The 19,493-nt window shown below is 56.0% G+C and overlaps 1 protein-coding gene across 3 annotated transcripts in view; it reads left to right on the forward strand.

Moving 5' to 3' along the window:
* The first annotated feature begins 503 nt into the window (after nucleotides 1–503).
* Nucleotides 504–19,493, forward strand: part of RAPGEF3 (Rap guanine nucleotide exchange factor 3) — a 32,545-nt gene continuing 13,555 nt past the window's right edge. The window contains exons 1-13 of one of the 3 annotated variants that reach the window (XM_005206393.3): nucleotides 504–521; nucleotides 9,726–9,938; nucleotides 15,548–15,601; nucleotides 15,689–15,795; nucleotides 15,995–16,116; nucleotides 16,263–16,431; nucleotides 17,000–17,084; nucleotides 17,410–17,470; nucleotides 17,557–17,633; nucleotides 17,799–17,945; nucleotides 18,475–18,587; nucleotides 18,872–18,960; nucleotides 19,263–19,341. In XM_005206393.3, coding sequence (XP_005206450.1) covers nucleotides 9,846–9,938; nucleotides 15,548–15,601; nucleotides 15,689–15,795; nucleotides 15,995–16,116; nucleotides 16,263–16,431; nucleotides 17,000–17,084; nucleotides 17,410–17,470; nucleotides 17,557–17,633; nucleotides 17,799–17,945; nucleotides 18,475–18,587; nucleotides 18,872–18,960; nucleotides 19,263–19,341 — 1,196 coding nt within the window. In that variant the 5' untranslated portion in view covers nucleotides 504–521; nucleotides 9,726–9,845. 3 annotated transcript variants of the gene reach the window in all.

The raw sequence follows: 19,493 nt of genomic DNA on the forward strand, positions 1-19,493 counted from the left end.
AGAGACGAGTAGCAGGTGGCTCACGGCAGGGAGGAGCTAGGCCCATCGTGAGCATCCCAGCTGCCCAGGCTGAAGGAAGTAATCCTAAGTTGAGGACTCAGAGCCAGGGGGGTCACCTTGGCCTCCCCCTCCTCCAGTGCTGCTCCCTAGGACTGTGGCTGCTTTCTGCCCCTAGAAGGGGACATCTTCATCTTGTACAGCCAGAGTCAAACCGCTCACAGTCCGGCTTCTCACTGAAACCCCACTTCCTCTGCCTGTGCACTGACAGCCTGGAGGTCCATGCAGAGGATAGGATGCTGAGTGAGAAGATGCTGAGCGGAAGCAACGGGTCTCTGAGCCCCAGAGCTAGATGAGCACCAGAGACAGACACGTGTGGAGTGGGAGGATGTGGGTGTGTGTGAGCGATCACAGCCGCCAAGGCGTTTGGAAGGGCAACAAAGGAGGGGCCTGGGGCCCCGGCTTACTCGCCTCTCTAGTCCTCTGGTGACCTCCATCTCCTGACCTGAATCCCTCGGTCACAGGTATGTCCTCCAATGCTCTTTTCCTTCCTGTTTCACTGTGGGGTTGTTGTTGGGTCAGGGGACAGAGAGAGATAAAGCTGGGAGTTAACCCCCACAAGGCAAGAGCCTGGAGCCATGGGAAGTGAGAAACTACAAAGACTGGAGGGGAGGGCCCCAACTCTCCCTAAAGGACAGAGGTCGGAACAGGGATTAGTACACATTTATCCTTTAGATTTGTGTTCAGGGATCGGATTTATGGAATGAGAAAGTCACCAGGGAGGCTCAATCAGCACATAGGAATCACCTCTGGTCTAGCTGTAAAAGGCACTGGGTAAAGTTAAGGGACAAGAAAGAAGACCGTTCTGTGCTTAGTCCGGTGCATGGGACCCAGGATAGCACCTTAGAGAGGTTTGAGGTACGAATCTGAGGGCACTTCCGGGAGGAGGCAGAGGATGAGTGAGAAATAGACTGAGGCAGGGTGAGGAATGGGGGTGTGTCAAGAAAACTGGGTAGAAAGGTAGCGAAAGGAGAGACAGGTGTGGGAGACAGGAGGAAGGTGAAGGGACCCACGGGAGGAGCCGGGTGATGAGTTGACCTATTCAACCCAGAAAACCTCTTCTGAGGGCCTCTGTGCCTCTGCCGTGGCTGTGCTAAGCCGGGCGGCCTGGGGCAACGCGCGGCCAGCTCCTGCCCGCCAAAGTCACTGTGAAGAAGCAACTTCTGTGAAATTTCTAATTGGCAGTTGTGCTGAGTGCCAGGCATGCGGCAGCGGCAGGGAGATGGGGCCCCACAGGAGGAACTGACACAGGCCGGTTCTGTGTGGGAGATGAGCCGTGCTGGGGCACAGCAGGTGAAAAACCCAAACGCTAGGGGCTCTGTCAGCAGAGGCCCCAGGAGCTGGGGCCTGGAGGGGCCTGCATGTGAAATCAGAATCCAGTCCTCTGTGGAATGAGAGGTGGAATGAGAAAGGGGGAGGGATGAGGTGGGCACCATGCCCCCCTGCTGCAGGTTTAAAAGGGGAGTCTGCTGCCTCTCCATTTCTCTGAAGGTGAAGCTCCTAGAGGAGGGGGTGCCGAGGCAAGAGCAGGAAGGACTTCCTGAGGCCTGGGGCGGGGCTCGGTGGAAGTCTGAGCAGCTGGTGGCCGCCCCTCCATCCTGGAGCCAAGACTGATCCCAGGAGGGGAGGGAGTGGCCTGCAGCCCCTTCTCTTAGTCAGACCTTCAGACGAAGGATGTCACCTCTGTTTTCTGTTTCCCTCTCTGGACCCCTTCTTTGCAGCCTCCCTGGCCTTTCGCTGTGTCCTGTCTGGACAGGGGAAATGGGCAGTGGGTCTGGTGCCAAGTCTTTGGACTGTTCAGCTTCCTCTGGCCCCAGCTCTTCCAGACTGGGATCTAGGGGCAGGGTTGGGTCTGCTCTGATGCTCAGAAGAGGCTTCTTTGCCTGGCCTGCTTGCCTGGTTACCCACAGCCTCGCTCTCTCCCTGGCCAGGGCTCTAGATCCAGACAGAACTCTCCCTCAGGCTCCTGCAGCACCCCTGCCACATCTCTAAAACGCGAGGACCAAGTGGGTGGAGAGTTTGCGTCCTGAGTGAGGGTCCAGGGCCCAGGGTGGGTGGAAGATGGGAGCCCCTGAGATGAGGGTTTGGGGAGGGTGGGGGATGTTGGGAGGAGGCCAGGGGAGGAGGTAGTGAGGGTGGTGAGCCCCAGGGAGAGGCAGGGAGTGGGGTGGATTCAGGTAAAGGCAAGTGCAGACTAGAAGCTCTAATAGGCGTGCAGGAGCAAGGACCAAGGAGAAGGCTCTGAGAGGAAGTGGTCATGACTAGGCTGGAGCTGCCGTTCTAAAGCACTGATCACTCAAGGGCAGATGCAGTGTCTTTTGGGTGTGTGTAACAGACACACACACACACACACACACACACACACACCCCCTTGAGAAGCAGAAGCTGGAGGGGGAAGGCACCTCCTGCACATTCAAACACTACCAAACTTGCCCGCTAGGCAGGCCTGTTCCCTCCCGTAGCACAGCTCCAGACCTGCCCCTGCTTTCTCTTTCGCTCTCCCAGCCTCTCCTTGCCCTCTGGCCACCGCTGTCAGCACCACAGGCCTGTTCAGTGACCGTTTCCTTGCCCTCATCATGCACGGGTAGCTTGACCACCAGCCAGAATGTACCTCCAGTTAAATGTGGGGTCCCAGCTCTGGCCTCGGTCAGCTCCCCACTGGTCCCCAGCTCTGTCCACCCTCATAGACCTCTCTCCAGCTTGCTCCCTCTCCGGGAGAAGTGAGAGCCAGTCTCTCCTCTGCCCCTCACTCTACCATGGTCCTTAGCAGTTAAAGAGTGTCTGGCTGTGACCTGCTGGTCCTAGGAAGGTTTGGCTTGGGGCCCATCAGTGTTCCAGCTCCTTGCCTCGGTCCCCCACCCCAGGAATGGGGAGGGGAGGAGATGGGGGAACTGGACTGGAACCACCCTTGGGGTCAGGAGCCTGGCCAAGCGGACTTTCAGCCTTCCAGAGCTCAGTGGTGGAGTGCAGGTAAGGGGAGCTGGGCTCTCTGAATTGTCTGTCTCTCTCCATTGTCAATAAGCCGTGGCCAAGCGAGAATGGTGGGGATGCTGAGGGAGGCTGCAGCAGACTGAAGAACAGCCCATACACCCTCTGGTCTCCAAACTGGCCCTTTTCCATAGTCCCACAGGAGGCCTGTTAGCTAAGATGCCCTCCAACCTCCAACCTGCGCCCTCCATCCCACCAACAACTTCAAAGGATGTAGCTGAGCCTCGTGAGCAAGGTCTGTAGCATAGGAGAAGGAAGAAAGAATAGGAGACAAGGAAGCAGCCAGGAGGGAGACGAAATAAAATGTCCTCAAAATGAACTGGAAGAGCAGCTGCTCTCCCTTCCGCCCCGCCCTTGGTACATGCCCACAGCTGGCCCTGGCTGACTCCCCCCAGACTTCAACTCATTTCCCCCCGGAATCATTAAGCACCCACTATATGCCAGACACTGCGCTGGGTAGAGGCCTGACCAGATTAGTGTGTTAGGGAGTTACCAGAAAATTCCACCAGGCTCCATGGCCCTGGAGCCCAGTATCTGCCTGGTTTCAGATCCTCAGTTTATGGTAGAGTTCCTAACACTTACAATAAATGCTGCTGAAGGAATTAAAGATCCTTGTGGCATTGCATAGGAATGGCTGAGGAAGGCAAGGCTGAGAGTAGTGATCAGGGTTGTTCAGTCTCTCAGTCGTGTCTGACTCTTTGCAACTCTGGACTGCAGCATACCAGGCTTCCCCTGTCCTTCACTATCTCTCGGAGTTTGCTCAAACTCATGTCCGTTGAGTAGGTGATGCCATCCAACCATTTCATCCTCTGTCACCCCTTCTCCTGCTCTCAATCTTTCCCAGCATCAAGGTCTTTTCTGATGAGTCAGCTCTTCACATCAGGTGACCAAAGTGTTGAAGCTTCAGCTTCAGCATCAGTGATCAGGGAGGCAGTACCAAACTGACTGAGTCTGGGCTTTGTGGTCAGACTGAGTCTGGCATTACTACTTACTAGCTATGTGACCTTGGCTATATTACTTCACCTCTCTGTTCCTCAGGGTCTTCATTGGTAAATAGTGATTGTTTTGAGGGTTAAAAGGTGATGTCTCTAAAGTAGTAAGCAGATTACCCTGCATAGAGTAAGTGCTGGAAGAGACCATCATTGGGCTAGAGCACTTTCAGGGGAGATGGGGCATCACCAACTCTATGGACATGAGTTTGCGTAAGCTCCAGGAGTTGGTGATGGAGGGAAGCCTGGCATGCTGCAGTCCATGGGGTTGCAAAGAGTCAGATATGACTGAGCTGCTGAACTGAACTGAACTGGGGCATAATGGATGGATGCAAGAGGTTATCCACTGGTTGAATCAGCCCAAATTTGAGACTGGTTTTCATTCCAATCCCAAAGAAAGGCAATGCCAAAGAATGCTCAAACTACCGCACAATTGCACTCATCTCACATGCTAGGAAAGTAATGCTCAAAATTCTCCAAGCCAGGCTTCAGCAATATGTGAACTGTGAACTTCCAGATGTTTAAGCTGGTTTTAGAAAAGGCAGAGGAACCAGAGATCAAATTGCCAACATCCGCTAGATCATCGAAAAAGCAAGAAAGTTCCAGAAAAACATCTATTTCTGCTTTATTGACTATGCCAAAGCCTTTGATTGTGAGGATCACAATAAACTGTGGAAAATTCTGAAAGAGATGGGAATACCAGACCATCTGACCTATGTCTTGAGAAACCTATATGCAGGTCAGGAAACAACAGTTAGAATTGGACATGGAACAACAGACTGGTTCCAAATAGGAAAAGGAGTCCTTCAAGGCTGTATACTGTCACCCTGCTTATTTAACTTATATGCAGAGTACATCATGAGAAATGCTGGGCTGGAAGAAGCACAAGCTGGAATCAAGATTGCCGGGAGAAATATCAATAACCTCAGATATGCAGATGACACCACCCTTATGGCAGAAAGTGAAGAGGAACTAAAAAGCCTCTTGATGAAAGTGAAGGAGGAGAGTGAAAAAGTTGGCTTAAAGCTCAACATTCAGAAAACGAAGATCATGGCATCTGGTCCCATCACTTCATGGGAAATAGATGGGGAAACAGTGGAAACAGTGTCAGACTTTATTTTTTTGGGCTTCAAAATCACTGCAGATGGTGATTGCAGCCATGAAATTAAAAGATGCTTACTCCTTGGAAGGAAAGTTATGACAACCTAGACAGCATATTAAAAGCAGAAACATTACTTTGTCAACAAAGGTCCGTCTAGTCAAGGCTATTGTTTTTCCTGTGGTCATGTGTGGATGTGACAGTTGGACAGTGAAGAAAGCTGAGCGCTGAAGAATTGATGCTTTTGAACTGGTGTTGGAGAAGACTCTTGAGAGTCCCTTGAACTGCAAGAAGATCCAACCAGTCCATCCTAAAGGAGATCAGTCTTGGGTGTTCATTGGAAGGACTGATGTTGAAGCTGAAACTCCAATACTTGGGCCACCTCTTGCAAAGAGTTGACTCATTGGAAAAGACCCTAATGCTGGGAAGGATTGGGGGCAGGAGGAGAAGGGGATGACAGAGGATGAGATGGCTGGATGGCATCACCGACTCGATGGATGTGAGTTTGAGTGAACTCTGGGAGGTGATGATGAACAGGGAGGCCTGGCATTCTGCAATTCATTGGGTCGCAAAGAGTCAGATATGACTGAGCAACTGAACTGAACTGGATGTGGGAGAAGGAAGGACCGAGGTATGAGGTGCCCTGCTTAGGCAGTGGTGGGGATCCTGGAGCAGGGAGCTGAGAGAGGCAGGGTGGGAAGAGGAGCAGCTAGGGTGGGAAGGCAGTTTTCCATTCATGTAGTGTGAAGATCCAGGAGGCCGTGGGCTCCACCAGTGTAGAGCTCAGCAGAGAGGCCTGGATGAGGACTACAGCCCAGAGCCACAGCAGACCGAGAAGCCCTCCTTATCCATCAACCCTCCTGGACTACTCCCTGGGAACCTCTGCTTTCCTCTGCTACCAGTCTGAAAACAGGGAGGCATGATTCCAGGAGGCTTGTGTCCTGGCAGAGAGCTCAGCATCGAGGTGGACGGTGTCAAGGGGCCCAGCTGCTCAGCCTCCATTATCTGTCTGTCCCACTCCCCACCTCTTGGAGCCTGTGCACCCAGGTGTCGGGGAAAGGACTCTGGATGTGGGCTTTGCCTTTGCGGGAGCTGTCAGTATATCTGAGAGGCAGGACTGCAGAGTGGTAAATAAAGCACACACAGATTTCTAAGTGCTTGGGGAGAATCACTCAATGCTCCCCATCTTAGCTGTGAGACTTTGAGCACGTCAGTTAACCTTTCCATGTCTCCATCTCCTCATCTGCAAAATGGGATAACAATAGTACCTATCAGATAGGGTTGTTGTGATGATTAAACCTGTGAATGTATAACAAATGTCAAGAACAGAGCCTGGTGCATGCTAACTATTGTTATTATTTATCTGTCCTAACATACCTTTCAGGCATCTAAAGACAGTTGGGGGAGGGTGGAGGTTGTATCGGGGCATGGCACGATTGTCCCCATGATGACTCACCATCTAGCTTAAAGTGTCTTCCTCAGACACACTCCTTTAGACCCCTGCCCCCTCCAGGCCTCAGCCTCCATCAAAAATCTACTGAGCATTCATTCCACCGACCAGTCCCAACCAGGAATCCTGAGAAGGCAACACCTGCTCAATCATTTGCCTTGGTGGGAGGTGGGGGGCCCTGTTCTTCAGAGATAAAGAAACAAGTTGGAAGGTCCCATTTGATGACTTTCTTGGATAGTGGCACCTTACCCCCCACCATACTCAGCTTCTCTTTCTGTAGCCCCCTCTCTTAGGCATGTAGTCTGGATCAGAAAATGAATATGATGTACACACAGTGCAGCATAGCTTGGGGGTTAAGTGCAGCCAGGCCACCCAGGTTCAAGCCCCAGTTCTATCACTGAATAGCTGTGTGACCTTGGCAAGTTACTTAATATCTCTGAGCCTCATCTTCACCATCTTAGGTGGTAATGACAGTAGTACTAATTCACAGGCTGGTGGCAGAGAGAAAATACCTGTGAACACCTGGAACAGTGCCAGGCACTTATAGGCTATTGTGGTCTGCTGTGAGGGATGCAAGTGTCCTGCCTTACTCACTGGCTCCTTTTCCACCTGCCTAAAGTAGTGGCAGTATGAATAGGAAATCAGAGACCCCTTTCTGATTGCAATCTCTGGAAACTCCCCTGCAGCAACTTCTAGACAGATCAATGGCACCAGCAACCTGAAATTTCAACTCACTTCCCAGCCCCACTCCCTCTCAACTCTCTTCCCCATGTGACCTCTGCCTGTTAATCCCTCCAAACTGTTCTTCCTTCTTTAAAATTACCTGCATTTGGGCGGCTGGGTTTGGGCTTGGGGCTAGAATCATCTTTAGGCTCCCCTCCCAGGTGCTCAGTGGTAAAGAATCTGCCTGCCAATGCAGGACACTCATCTTTCATCCTGGGCTGGGAAGGTCCCCTGGAGGAGGAAATGGCAAACCCCCTCCAGTGTTCTTGTCTGGAAAATCCTATGGACAGAGGAGCCTGGTGGGCTAAAGTCCATGGGGTCGCAAAGAGACGCGACTGAGGACTGAGGACGCATACCTAACCTCGTCTTCCCTGAGGGAGCATTTAAAACTCCACCAACATTTTTCAAAGTGTGAACCCAGCAGACAACTTTAGGGTATTTGTTCAAAACACAGATTTTCCATTTCATGCCAGTTAGACTGAGTCTGAATTTAAGGGGCTGGAACTTACATTTGATAAGCTCCTGGGAAGACTTTTAAAGATACATTGAAATTGAGGTTTTAATCACAATGAAAACCCACACCCACACCCCCAAGAGAATAATCATCGGTGGAAGAGCAGGGGGCATGGTACGTTAGAGATGTGTCTTCCTCTGTCCAGGCAGGCTCAGCTGCAGAGGGAAAGGGACACTGATGGGCCAAAAGAGAGTACGTTCTAGAAAGCCGGGGGCGGGGCGCGCGACTCCTTCCAAAACCCTCAATGAAGAATGGGACCAGTTTCGCCGCTGGCGCCGGGGGAATAGCTGACCCGGAGCCACTGTCTCTCCGCCGCCTCAGAAGCAGGAGAAGGGCGAAGAGGGGGCGCTGGGCCACCGACGCGGCGGTGGGAACTGAGGCCCAGGGAGGCGACGGCCCTCCACACATAGCCGGCTTGGGACTCCGGAACCGCGGGGGGGCGAGGCCTTCTAACCCCTTCTCCTCCCAGAGCTCGGCCCCGACTCCAGCCCCCACCATCCGCGAGCGCCGTCCTTCCATTCCAGCCTCAACTTCCCCACCCGTGCCGGGGGTGTGCGTGCGTGTGTAGGGCGGGGAGAAGGCGGATGGGGTGCGTGCAGAGGAGCGCTGCGGTGGGAGGCTGGGCAGCGGGATTCCCTCCGGGAAAATGGCCCAGTCCCTCCCCCAGCCTGTTCGAGACCCTGAACCGAAACAGGAGGCAGGGCGCCCCCGGCCGGGAAGCGGCCCCAGCCCGGATTTCCCTCCCGGGTGGGGCCGCAATGACTCACCCCCTTCCCCCTGCCCCCCGTTTCCTTGTTTGCGTTTCTCTTCCCGGCCGCATGGCGGCCCTACCCCGCAGCCCCTACCCCGACAGCCCCGCCGCCGCCGCCGCTGCTACCGGGCACACACTCCCGGGGCGCTACGGCGCCCGGGGTTTCTCGAGGCCAAGGTTCCCGCCAGCTCCGGGTACCCTGCGCTCCGACTCCGCCCCCTGCCGGAGCCCGCCCCCTTCCCTACCCGAGCGCCAGGCGCGTCCTCCCCGCCCCCTCCGGTCTGCCCTGGAGGGGAAGGGGGCGGGCCGCGCCGGGGGTGTGACAGCTCCCGCCCGGATCTGTGCCAGCTGCAGCCTCGCTTCAGCGCCCGGTGCCAGCTGGCTCTTTCGTTTGGGACGGAGGGGAGGCTCGGGGTTCCTTGTCGCTGGGGGCTGGGGTGACGTTGTCCCCCCACCAAGTCCCCAGTTCTCCCCCAACCCGAGAGGAGCCTTTCCACCCAGCCTGGCTGGGGCTGCCTTGGAAGCGGCTCCAGCTACGAATTGGTCGGCTCACTTCTCCTGGGACTTACAGGCCGGGGGCACACAGTGGCTCGTTGTGGGGCGGGCGGGTGCTCCCGCCACCCCTTGCCTTCTGCTAGAGCCTGCAGGGCTGTGCGAGCTTGAAGGAGGAACATGAAGGTGGGTATGATGGGGTGGGGGCAGGGGAGGAGGAGCAGAGGAGGAAGCTGACACGGTGGGGGAGTTGGGGTGGGAGACAGAGGCTTGGTCAAGGGTGAGGAGGGAGGAGAAAAGAAGGGTTTGAGCTGAAGCTGCGTTTCTCGGGGATCCAGTGAGTCCGCAGCTCCATTCTGGGAGTTGGTGGAGATCCCTGCAGGTCCATGGTCGGTGGGGTGGGGCAGAATTCCAAAGAAGGGCCTGATCTCTGGTACGCCGCCGCCGCCGCCGGCTGGAGACCCCTAAGTGCGCCAGACCGGCAGGCCCCAGTGAAGGTCTTCCTGTCCCTCCCCCGGCTCCTGGCAGGGGCGCAGCACCTCCGCCTGACCAGTACAGAGGATTCGAAGGAGGTGCTTCTGCTTGGGGCAGCCGAGCCGTGCTTTGGTCCAGCTGCCCCGGACCCAGCCTCATGGCTGTCTGCCGTCCTCTTCCCATCACAGGTGGGCTGGCCAGGTGAGGGCCGCTGGCAGGTGGGCCTGGCTGTAGAGGGCGACTCGATTCTGGGAGCACCGCCGTTGGGAGGCCTCCCGGACGTGGTGCCGGAGGGGACGCTGCTCAACATGGTGCTCAGGAGGATGTATCGGTCCCGAAGCTGCTCCTACCAGCTGCTGCTCGAACACCAGCGCCCCAGCTGCATCCAGGGGCTGCGCTGGGTGAGTCCCATCCCCTTCCCTGGCCAGGGCCAGGCCCCCCTGGGCTGGAGAGGGCCCCCGACTGGGAGGGCGAGCATGCTGCTACCAGTCCAGCTTGCTCGGCGGGCATGGGGGATACACCTGGGGTGGGCAGCAGGTCAGGCAGCCTGGCTGCAGTGTGGGTGTCTCACACAACTGCGTTGGGTATGCGGGTATGCTGGGTATGCGTGGTGCCCAAGTCCCCCTATTCAGGAATGTGGCGAAGGGGAAAAGAACTTGTCACTTCCCTGTGGCTTGAGTTAGGTGCTCGTGTGTTCTTCAGGTGGTGTGGGAGACATGTATGAAATACAGGGGTCGGGTCAAGTGCTGGGGAGGTAAGCTTGGTACTATTCTTTAAACATCACCGTGGCAGCATTCTCCTTAGTGAGGACTGAACTGCATGGAGTCTGTGTCTTGATCTGGGGTGAAGTGGTTGGCATTTGGCTTGGAGGGGCTCAGGGGAGAATTATGAGAAGTTTGGAGACTGTGAGATGAACGGAGCTCCCTTTGCCAGTGAAGAACATCTCTGGAGCTGCAAGAATGAAGGAAAGAGAAGTGTGTGTGGTGGGGGGCAGGGTGCGGGGGGGTGGGTAGATGGTGGATGGTAGGCAGGATATGGTTGCAGGATCCAAAACAGCAGAGAAGCTCTCCCCAACCACCCAGACTTAATAGATTTTCTTCACCTGAGCTCTGGTGTGTGTCTGTGACATGTGTGCAGGTGGGTGGGGGGGCCCATCGGGGCAAAGGGGTGGAGTTGGATCAGGTGATAGAGTTTGGAGAACCCCTCTCTTAGGAGCAAATTCTTTTGAGTAGAATGACCACCACCTTCTGCCTCCTCCTTCCTACCTCACCCATTTATATATTTACCAAATATAGCCATTTATATTTACCAAATGTACCAAAATATGAAGCTGAGTTGAGAAAACCAAGGCCCACCAAGATAATGGGGTCCCCCTTGCAATGGGAAGTGAGAGGAGAATCTAGGTGTCAGTCCCCAGCTGTCCTCCACCTCCTCCCTCCCTGGGTCTTCCTGAGAAGGGGCCTCATGGGCCTGGGTGCTGCTCCAGATGGCACTCTGGACGGAGCAGGGGAGCCATGGTCTTTCTGGGCTCAGCTGTCTGTCCCTCCCACCCCCACCCCAGGTCACTGGCAGTAGCTACTGCTTGGAGCCAGTGGGCTGGAACCCTCCCTCCCTCTTTCCCTCTCAGGCTATAATTACTTGTGCATTTCCTGTCCCTTTCCTAGCTTGTAGAGGCTAGGTGGGGAGTAGGGGGAAGGTCAGGGGCCAGGACAATGAGGTCACTGGAGGATCCCCTGGGACCCAAAGTAAGGGAGAGAGTGGAGGAGGCTGCCAGGCTCTCTCCTGACTCCCTCAGTCCCAGAATTGGAGGGCTGGTATGCGAGGGGAGGCCAGAAAGGTGGGGGTGAGGATCAGTGGAGTGAGAGATGGGGTCAGAGGCACAGAAACAAGGCCCCTCCCCCACCAGGTATATGTGCGTGAATTGATGATTAGAGGGAACTTAGATTTTTAGGGCTCGAGGCAGGGGCCACATCCTCTCCTGAGGACGTCTCTGGGGAGTAGGCGTGAGGTGGTTTCAGCCCATTGTGTCTGTGTTTAAGAGACTCTGGGTCCCTGTGAAGCTATTAATTCTCACCTGTGGGATGATGCCTTTGGCTGAGGGGGCTCGGATGAGGGAACAAGTGTCTGGCAGGGAGTGTGCACACACAGGGCGATGGGTGGATGTTGTAAGGACGTGGAGCCCAGCGTCCCAGGAGGACGGTGCTGGGAGTTACCCAGGCCATGGCCACCTTTAGAAAGCTGAGGGGGAAATCCATCAACCTCCTGAGGTCTGAAGAGAGCACTTTCTGTTCCCATTAGACCAGAACAAGAGAAAATTAAAGCAGGTTACAGCTGGAGACCCTGAGGTTTGATACAGAAAGGACTTAACAACCATGGCAAAGCTGATGCTGGAACAGTATGGAAGAACGTCTCCTTTGATAAACATGGGGTCGCACAGAGTCGGACACGACTGAAGTGACTTAGCAGCAGCAGCAGGGGTACATGAGATTATCTGATGCCTGGGAGCCAACACAGAAACCAATCTATCTAGAGGCAGGGGCAAGGTCGGGATGACCTCTGGTGGGTCCCCTAAGCTTAGAGAACCCTGAGATGCTACTCTTTGAGTGATTGTTTGGGGAGAGGTGGCTCTATTCTCTAACTCAGAAAGCATGCTTTCATTCAACCTGTCCAAATGATGGAAGTAGTTAGTGTTTGTGCAGTATTTATATCTGAAGTGCTATTATGAGCTTTAATCACATCAAATAATCTCACAGAAGCCTGAGAGATACCTACTAACGCCATCATTTCATTTTATAGATGCAAAAGCAGAAACACAGAGAGGCTAAGTGACAGTCTAGGGTTACACAGCTGCTAAGGGACAAGCTGGGCTTGGGTCCGAGACAATCTGGCTGCAGAGTTCAAGTCTGTGGTGTATATTCTCTTGCTACAGAAGGTACCATTGACCCTCCAGAACCTCACCCTGCCTCATGCATCCTTTCCCAGTCCCATCACACACAGCCCTGGCCTGAGACCCTAGCCGTGGCTTAAGGGAACTGGTCTGACGGGTCCCCATGTGGCTGTCTGGCTCTGTGCCTGCCCCTCCAGTGTGACTCTGACACTCAGTGACAGGGAGGGGGGTGGGGCAAGCCATGGCCCTGTGCAGGGAAACTAACTATAGGACCTCTTCTCCCACCCTGAGTCCTTCGTGTCCAAACCTGACAGGAGGTGGTGGGTGAGGGCCTCCACCCCTACCCATACCAGCCACTGCTTTCTAGCTGAGAAGCCCCTAAGCTGACACTCAGGGTCATCAGATCAGGTACAGCATCAAAGTACAGCATTTCTTGCACCGTGTCCAGGTGATAGCTGCCCATCGTGAAAGAGGAGTTATATTAAGTTACCATTGACTAAGTAGTTACTGCAAAGCAGGCATGGCTTTGAATGCTCCATATTATTAATTAACTCATTTGATCCTCAAAATTACCCTATGGGATAGGTACTATTGCCACCAACCCCATGTTATAGATGAGGAGGCTGGAGCACAGAGAGCTTTATAAGCAGCCCAGGGTCACACAACAAGCTGGTAGTGGGGAACCAAGATTTGAACCCAGGCACCTGACTCCAGAGCCCACACAGCTGACCGCAGCCCCTGAATAGCACCCCCACCGTGATCCCAGGAGGTCCCCATGCATAGGAGCACGGCAGGGGTTCAGAGGGACTATGATGACACACACACGGGACTTCATCTAACCCAGGATTGTTCAGACTTCCCTGCCGGCGGAACATTCCTGAAGACAGAATTTACCATCGTGCGCAGTGGGGGAGGCCCAGCACCAAGGAGGTGCCATGGGCAATGGTAGGGCTTAGTGGCTAAGACCATGGGCTTTGGAATCAGGTGGGCACAGGGTGAATTCTGGTGCCCCTATTTACCAGCTTGAAAAGGGCAGGTTACATAACCTCTGTGCCTCCTTTTCCCTAGCCAGGAAATAGGAGACAAACACCTACTTCTGGATCAGTGTTAATAACAATTATTCAGTAGGATCGGACATTTCTAAGCAGTTGTGTGACTCTGGGCAAGTTACTTCATCTGTCTGGGCTCCTGCTGCTTTCCTTAGGAAAATAAGAGGGGATGCCTTCAGGTCTCTTCCTTAGCTCTGATGGGCCAGCGTTCCAGCTCTGAGCCTCCTGCACGTCCCCTGGGGCAGGACAGGAAATGGTTGAAGCAAGGCCTGCGGATCTGAGATCTGAGTCTTGCCCAGCCTGGCCACGTGACTGGGCACCTCCCCTCCTGATGTGCCCTCCACGGTCAGAATAATACCAGGAAGGGAGTGTGTGCTGGAGCCTGGGTCCTGGGCACCGAGGGGCGTTGGGGGGACTGAGGCCACCTGGGTACTCTGACATGAACAACAACGAGTCATGAGCACTTGGCACTGTTTGTTCCAACACAGGAGGCTGGGGGGTAGCATTCCTGCCCTTCCTCCCTCCTTGGCTCCTCCTCCTCTTTTCCTGTGCTATCGCTGAGTCCCCAGGGCCATGTCTGGCGGTAGGATGGGCCCCATGACTAGGGTAAGGATACCTCTGGGACACCTAGCAACTTCCGCCCGGCACTGGGCCAGGTGCCTAGGCATGTCGGACCTCAGGCCTCTGCCTGGCGCACAGTGGGAAGATGCTGGGACCAGGGGAGAGGGCTTGGGCGCCAGGCCAGGTCCTCTTCAGGCCCTGAGTGCTGATAGGGAGGCATCGCAGAGAAGGAAGGGGAGGGAGAGGAAACAGGCAGGTGTACTGGGTGGAGTGAGACCGAGAATGTGAGCACTTCTGGAAGGGCTTGAGTTTATCCCTGGCTGTCTGGCTATGTGTCTGAGTTACCAGGGCACATCACCTCTAGAGTTTTGTTTCTTGATAAGTCAAGGAGGACTGACCTTGCCTGCTCTGCCTACTTCCTGTCTGAGCCTATTCTGTATGAAGTCAGATGAAATCACAAGAAAGACATGCTGTATGAACTATCCAGTGCCTGCCTTTGGGAGGGCTCCTAGAGGGTAGGGCATCCTGCTCAGGGGTGTTCACAAATTCCAGTTCTCAGATGGTAGGAGAGGAGCGTGAGAGGCTTTTATGACCGACATCCCAGGGCGAACAGGCCTGTGAGTCCGGCATGGCCTGATGGATGCCAAGGCAGGGAACCTCGTTCACCAATGATTCTACATAAACCCCATTTCCGGAGCCATCCCATGTGCTACCAAGCCTGACTCACGTTTGAAGGGTTAGGGACCAGCAGCAGCATCTCGGAGAATAAAGGGCCTTCCAGCAGGCAGCCCGCCCTGTGCTTCACAGATGAGTAATAATAACTAACGTGCACACACAACTGCATGTATATGCCAGTCAGTGCTTTAAACATTTGATCTCTATTAACTCACATAATCCTTTCCAAAGCTTGAGTTGTTATTATGAATGTTTTATAGATTCATAGGCAGGGAGAGATTAAATCATATATTCAGGGTTACATAGCAGCAGGGACTAGAACCCAGGAGTTGGCTCCAGGGTTTGTGTCTTTAACTACGAGGCTGCACCGAGGCCCGCAGAAGGCAGGAGGTTTGTCCATAGTCCTGTGACTGGGGACCGACCCTGGCTCGGCATCAGGCCGTGGGTCTCCGGACCTCCTGAGCTGCTTACTTCCTGGCCTTCTTATCTCATGTCCCCATGCTCCCCCAGGTCCACTGTGCCCCTCCCTGCCCTACACGCTGAATTACCTGGATGCCTGGGCACAGTGGGCCCTGAGGAAGCAGAGCCTGGACCTTATCCCTGGGGATGCGCTGATGGAGTCATGAAGGAAGACACGGGTCCAGTAATAGGGCTGCAGGGTGGCGATGAGGCGGATGCCTGGCATATGGGGGGGTTACCCAGGGAGTATTTGTTGAACCGTTAGCTAAATGAATGTCTGGAGTCAAGAACTGGGCCGGGGCTGGGAGTCACAGTGGAGGAGCCCGAGAGCTGGGTTTCAAGGCCTGGCACTAACACTCAGACTCCCCACTGCCCTCAGACGCCACTCACCAGCAGCGAGGAGTCCCTGGATTTCAGTGTGAGCCTGGAGCAGGTATGAGTCCAGAGGGGCGGGGCTGGGAGGGGGCCCGCATGCCTGGACTCAGGGCTTGAGCCAGCTAGCTGTGTCTGCCTCCTCCAGGCCTCCGCGGAGCGGGTGCTCAGGGCGGGAAAGCAGCTGCATCGACACCTCCTGGCCAACTGCCCCAACCTCATCCGAGACAGAAAGTACCACCTCCGGCTCCACCGGTGAGTGGCGGCCCGGGCTGCCTACTCGCCCGCCTCTCCACTACCCCCGGCAGTTTTCTCTCCTTTTCACTCTGTCCAGGCTCTGGACCCAGCCTTGCTGCTAGCTCTAGAAGGTGCCATTCGGATGGACTTCCTCCCTCCCCTCTCTCCCTCCTGCCATCTGACCTCCTTTCCCTGCCCTGTCCCCTTGTCTTCCCAGGCAGTGCTGCTCCGGCCGGGAGCTGGTAGATGGGATCCTGGCCCTGGGGCTGGGCGTCCACTCCCGGAGCCAAGCCGTGGGTATCTGCCAGGTGCTCCTGGATGAAGGCGCCCTCTGCCATGGTGAGCCTGAGCCCCGGTGGGTGGGCGCCCGGTGCCAGGCAGTCCTGGGGAGCAGGCCTGTGCTGGGCATCTCCGTATGGGCAAGCCTCATACCTACGTGGCCTCTATTTCCTCTCCTCCCCCTCACCTGGGCCTCTGCCCTGCAGTGAAACACGACTGGGCCTTCCAGGACCGAGACACCCAGTTCTACCGTTTCCCGGGGCCGGAGCCAGAGCCTGTGGGTGTCCATGAGCTAGAGGAAGAGCTGGTGGAGGCTCTGGCCCTGTTGTCCCAGCGGGGGCCCGATGCCCTGCTCACGGTGGCACTTCGAAAGCCGTAAGTGGGTGAAACCCTGCTCTCAGACTCCGTAGTCTCCCCTCCGAGGGTGAGTGAGCCCCGACTTCTCATGGAGGGTTAGGACCCTGGCTGGACCCGAGGCCTGAGCTCTGGTCTGCACCTGCCACGGACATGCTGTGTGATCTCGAGCCCTCCTGCCCCCTCTGAACCTGGTCCTTCCTCTGTAACTGAGGCCGTGGGGCCTGTGGCCTCCAGGGACCCTGCCCTCTCTGAGAAGCATCCGTGGCCAGGACAATCATGGCAGGTCTGGGTTCAAATTCCAGTTCCACTGGCTACTAGCTCTGTGTCCTTGGGTCTCTGCTGGCCAGCTTCCTCTTTTGTCAAAGGATAATGATAGCCCACATCGTGGGGTTGTTGTGAGGGTGGAATGAAGTCATATGTAAAGTGCTTGGCCCAGTGTCTGGCACATGGTGTGTTCCCATCAGAGGCTGGCCCGTTATTGATAAACAGCCACCGCTGGGGCCCCGGGTGGCCCAGGCTGAGTGGGCGCTGTGGCTCCCCGCACCTGGCTTGTTCATCACTTCTTCCTGGTCCCATGTGCCCGCAGCCCTGGTCAGCGCACAGATGAGGAGCTGGACCTCATCTTTGAGGAGCTGCTGCACATCAAGGCCGTGGCCCACCTCTCCAACTCGGTCAGCCCCTGGCCCCGCCCCACCTTGCCCTCCCCCAAACCTCCCTTCCTGTGACCCCTGCCAGGGCAGAAGACACGCCCCTCCCCTTCCACCTGTGGCCTGGATACTTCAGTCTAATGTCTTGTCCCCAGCATGGCATCCTTGTCTGAAGGTCCTTCTGGCTCTCTGTGCCCATTTCTTCCCCTGCCTTGTCTCCTGCTGAATCCCAGGTCACCTGACCTCATCAAGCTCTGTCCCCCGAGCATGCGTGGCTTTGGACCTAACCTCCTCACCTGGCCCCTCGTCCCTGGACTCGCCTCTCTGATTCTCATCCTACTGCCCACAGGTGAAGCGGGAACTGGCTGCAGTCCTGCTCTTTGAACCGCACAGCAAGGCAGGAACTGTGTGTAAGTCCTGCCTGGACGGGGGCGGAGGCCACAGGGAAGAAGCGATGGGTGCCTGGGGCATGTCTGATTTGTGCTGCTTCTCTCAGTGTTCAGCCAGGGGGACAAGGGCACCTCGTGGTACATTATCTGGAAGGGATCGGTCAACGTGGTGACCCATGGCAAGGTGAGTCTTCCCCCATGCCCAGCCCCTGGGCAGAGCTGGTCTCTGGTCCTTGTCCTTTAATGGACCCAAGGCTGCTGGCCTCTCAGGTCTCCTCCTGCTTTGGTGGCTCTGGGTCTGTCCCGGTGAGGGCTGGGGGGCTGGGCTGTAACTCGGGCCTGGCTGCAGGGCCTGGTGACCACCCTGCACGAGGGAGATGACTTCGGACAGCTGGCTCTGGTGAACGATGCACCTCGGGCCGCCACCATCATCCTGGGAGAAGACAACTGTCATTTTCTTCGTGTGGACAAGCAGGACTTCAACCGTATCATCAAGGTGCCGCTGCTGGGGGTGGGGAGGGCAGGGACATGTGTCTGGAGAAGTGGTGTGGGGCAAGGAGTAGGGACCAGATGGACACTTTAAGGAGTAGGGAGAGGTCAGAGGTGGAAACCTTGGGGATGATGGCTGGAGGAGGGAGCCCAGCTCTGGGTGTGTGAGGAGGTGCGTGGCTTGCTGAGGAGGCTCAGTGAGCCCTGGGAACCCTGGTTCCCGTGGGAGACCAGGGGTGAGGTTACAGAGGGGTGAGGGTCTGGGGTGCAGGGGGAGGCGGCGTAATGGAGAGTGGGGTCCATAGAAGGAGCCCTGGGAGGGACAGGGTGGAGGAGGGGCTCAGGCTGGGTGAGAGGCACCAGTGAGGGACAAATCTAAGGTTGTGGGCGTTGACTAGGGCGGGAGAAGGGCTGTGGGTCCTTGTGGGAGCCTTGTGGGGCTTGGAGTTTGGAATGGGGGAGGCAGAGGGAGAGGCCCTAGAATGGGTAAAGGAGTTGTGGTGTGTTTTGAGCACTGGGTGTGGCTTGTTCTCCAGGATGTGGAAGCAAAGACCATGAGGCTGGAAGAACATGGCAAAGTGGTGTTAGTGCTGGAGAGAACCTCTCAGGGCACTGGCCCTTCTCGTCCCCCAACCCCAGGCAGGAATCGGTAACACACCCGCCGTGTTCCCCTCTCCATACCATCTCTCTTGCCCACCTTCTCTTCTGTTTCCTGGGCTTTACTCCCTTCTCTGTGTCATATACCTGCCCGCTGCGGGTGGAGAGGCTTCCAGGGGTTAAGATGCATCCCCCGAGTTAGTCCCCCTTCCACCACACGGGGTGGGGAGAGGGCTGGCAAATAGGGGTGAGCGATATGATTGATTCTTGATGTCTGCCCCCGCTGCGGGAGCGGGAGTCGGGGCTCAAGTGCTATGGACCGGCTGTTTCTTCCAGGTATACAGTGATGTCTGGCACCCCAGAGAAGATCCTAGAACTTCTGTTGGAGGCCATGCGGCCTGACTCCAGTGCTCATGACCCAACAGGTAGGGGCGGGAGACACGCTGCCTGCTTTCTGACTCAGAGGGTGGTCAGCACCACCTGGGAGAGAGCCAGGCACCTGCATCTGACCTCATCGGGTGCTCGATTGGCCTCTTTGGTCAGCTGGCCGGAAGTTTTCGTTCCTGTGTTCTTGGCTTGTGTAGGAAGTGCTGTGACAGGGACAGGGTGTCACTGCTCCCTGGCCCGTGGCGGGATTGGTAAAAGGGGTGTCCCGGTTGTGCATATACTTGGGCTCAGGAGACTCGACTGCTGAATCCCTCACCTGTCCCCTGTCCCTGCCTTGCAGAGACATTCCTCAGTGACTTCCTCCTGACCCACAGTGTCTTCATGCCCACTGCCCAGCTCTGTGCTGCCCTCCTGCACCAATATCCTTCCAGCCCTGGGGGTGAGGATGGTGTGTGGAGCGGGGAGGAGGGATCCCCCGAAGCATGGCTGTACTGATCCCTCCAGGCCCAGCCCATTCATGGGCTCCGGGTGTCCTGCCCTTCCTGTGCCGGTTCCTGAGGGTGGTGGGTGG

The sequence above is a fragment of the Bos taurus genome, chromosome 5 (genome assembly GCF_002263795.3).
Source record: "Bos taurus isolate L1 Dominette 01449 registration number 42190680 breed Hereford chromosome 5, ARS-UCD2.0, whole genome shotgun sequence".
NCBI classification, from domain to species: domain Eukaryota; kingdom Metazoa; phylum Chordata; class Mammalia; order Artiodactyla; family Bovidae; genus Bos; species Bos taurus.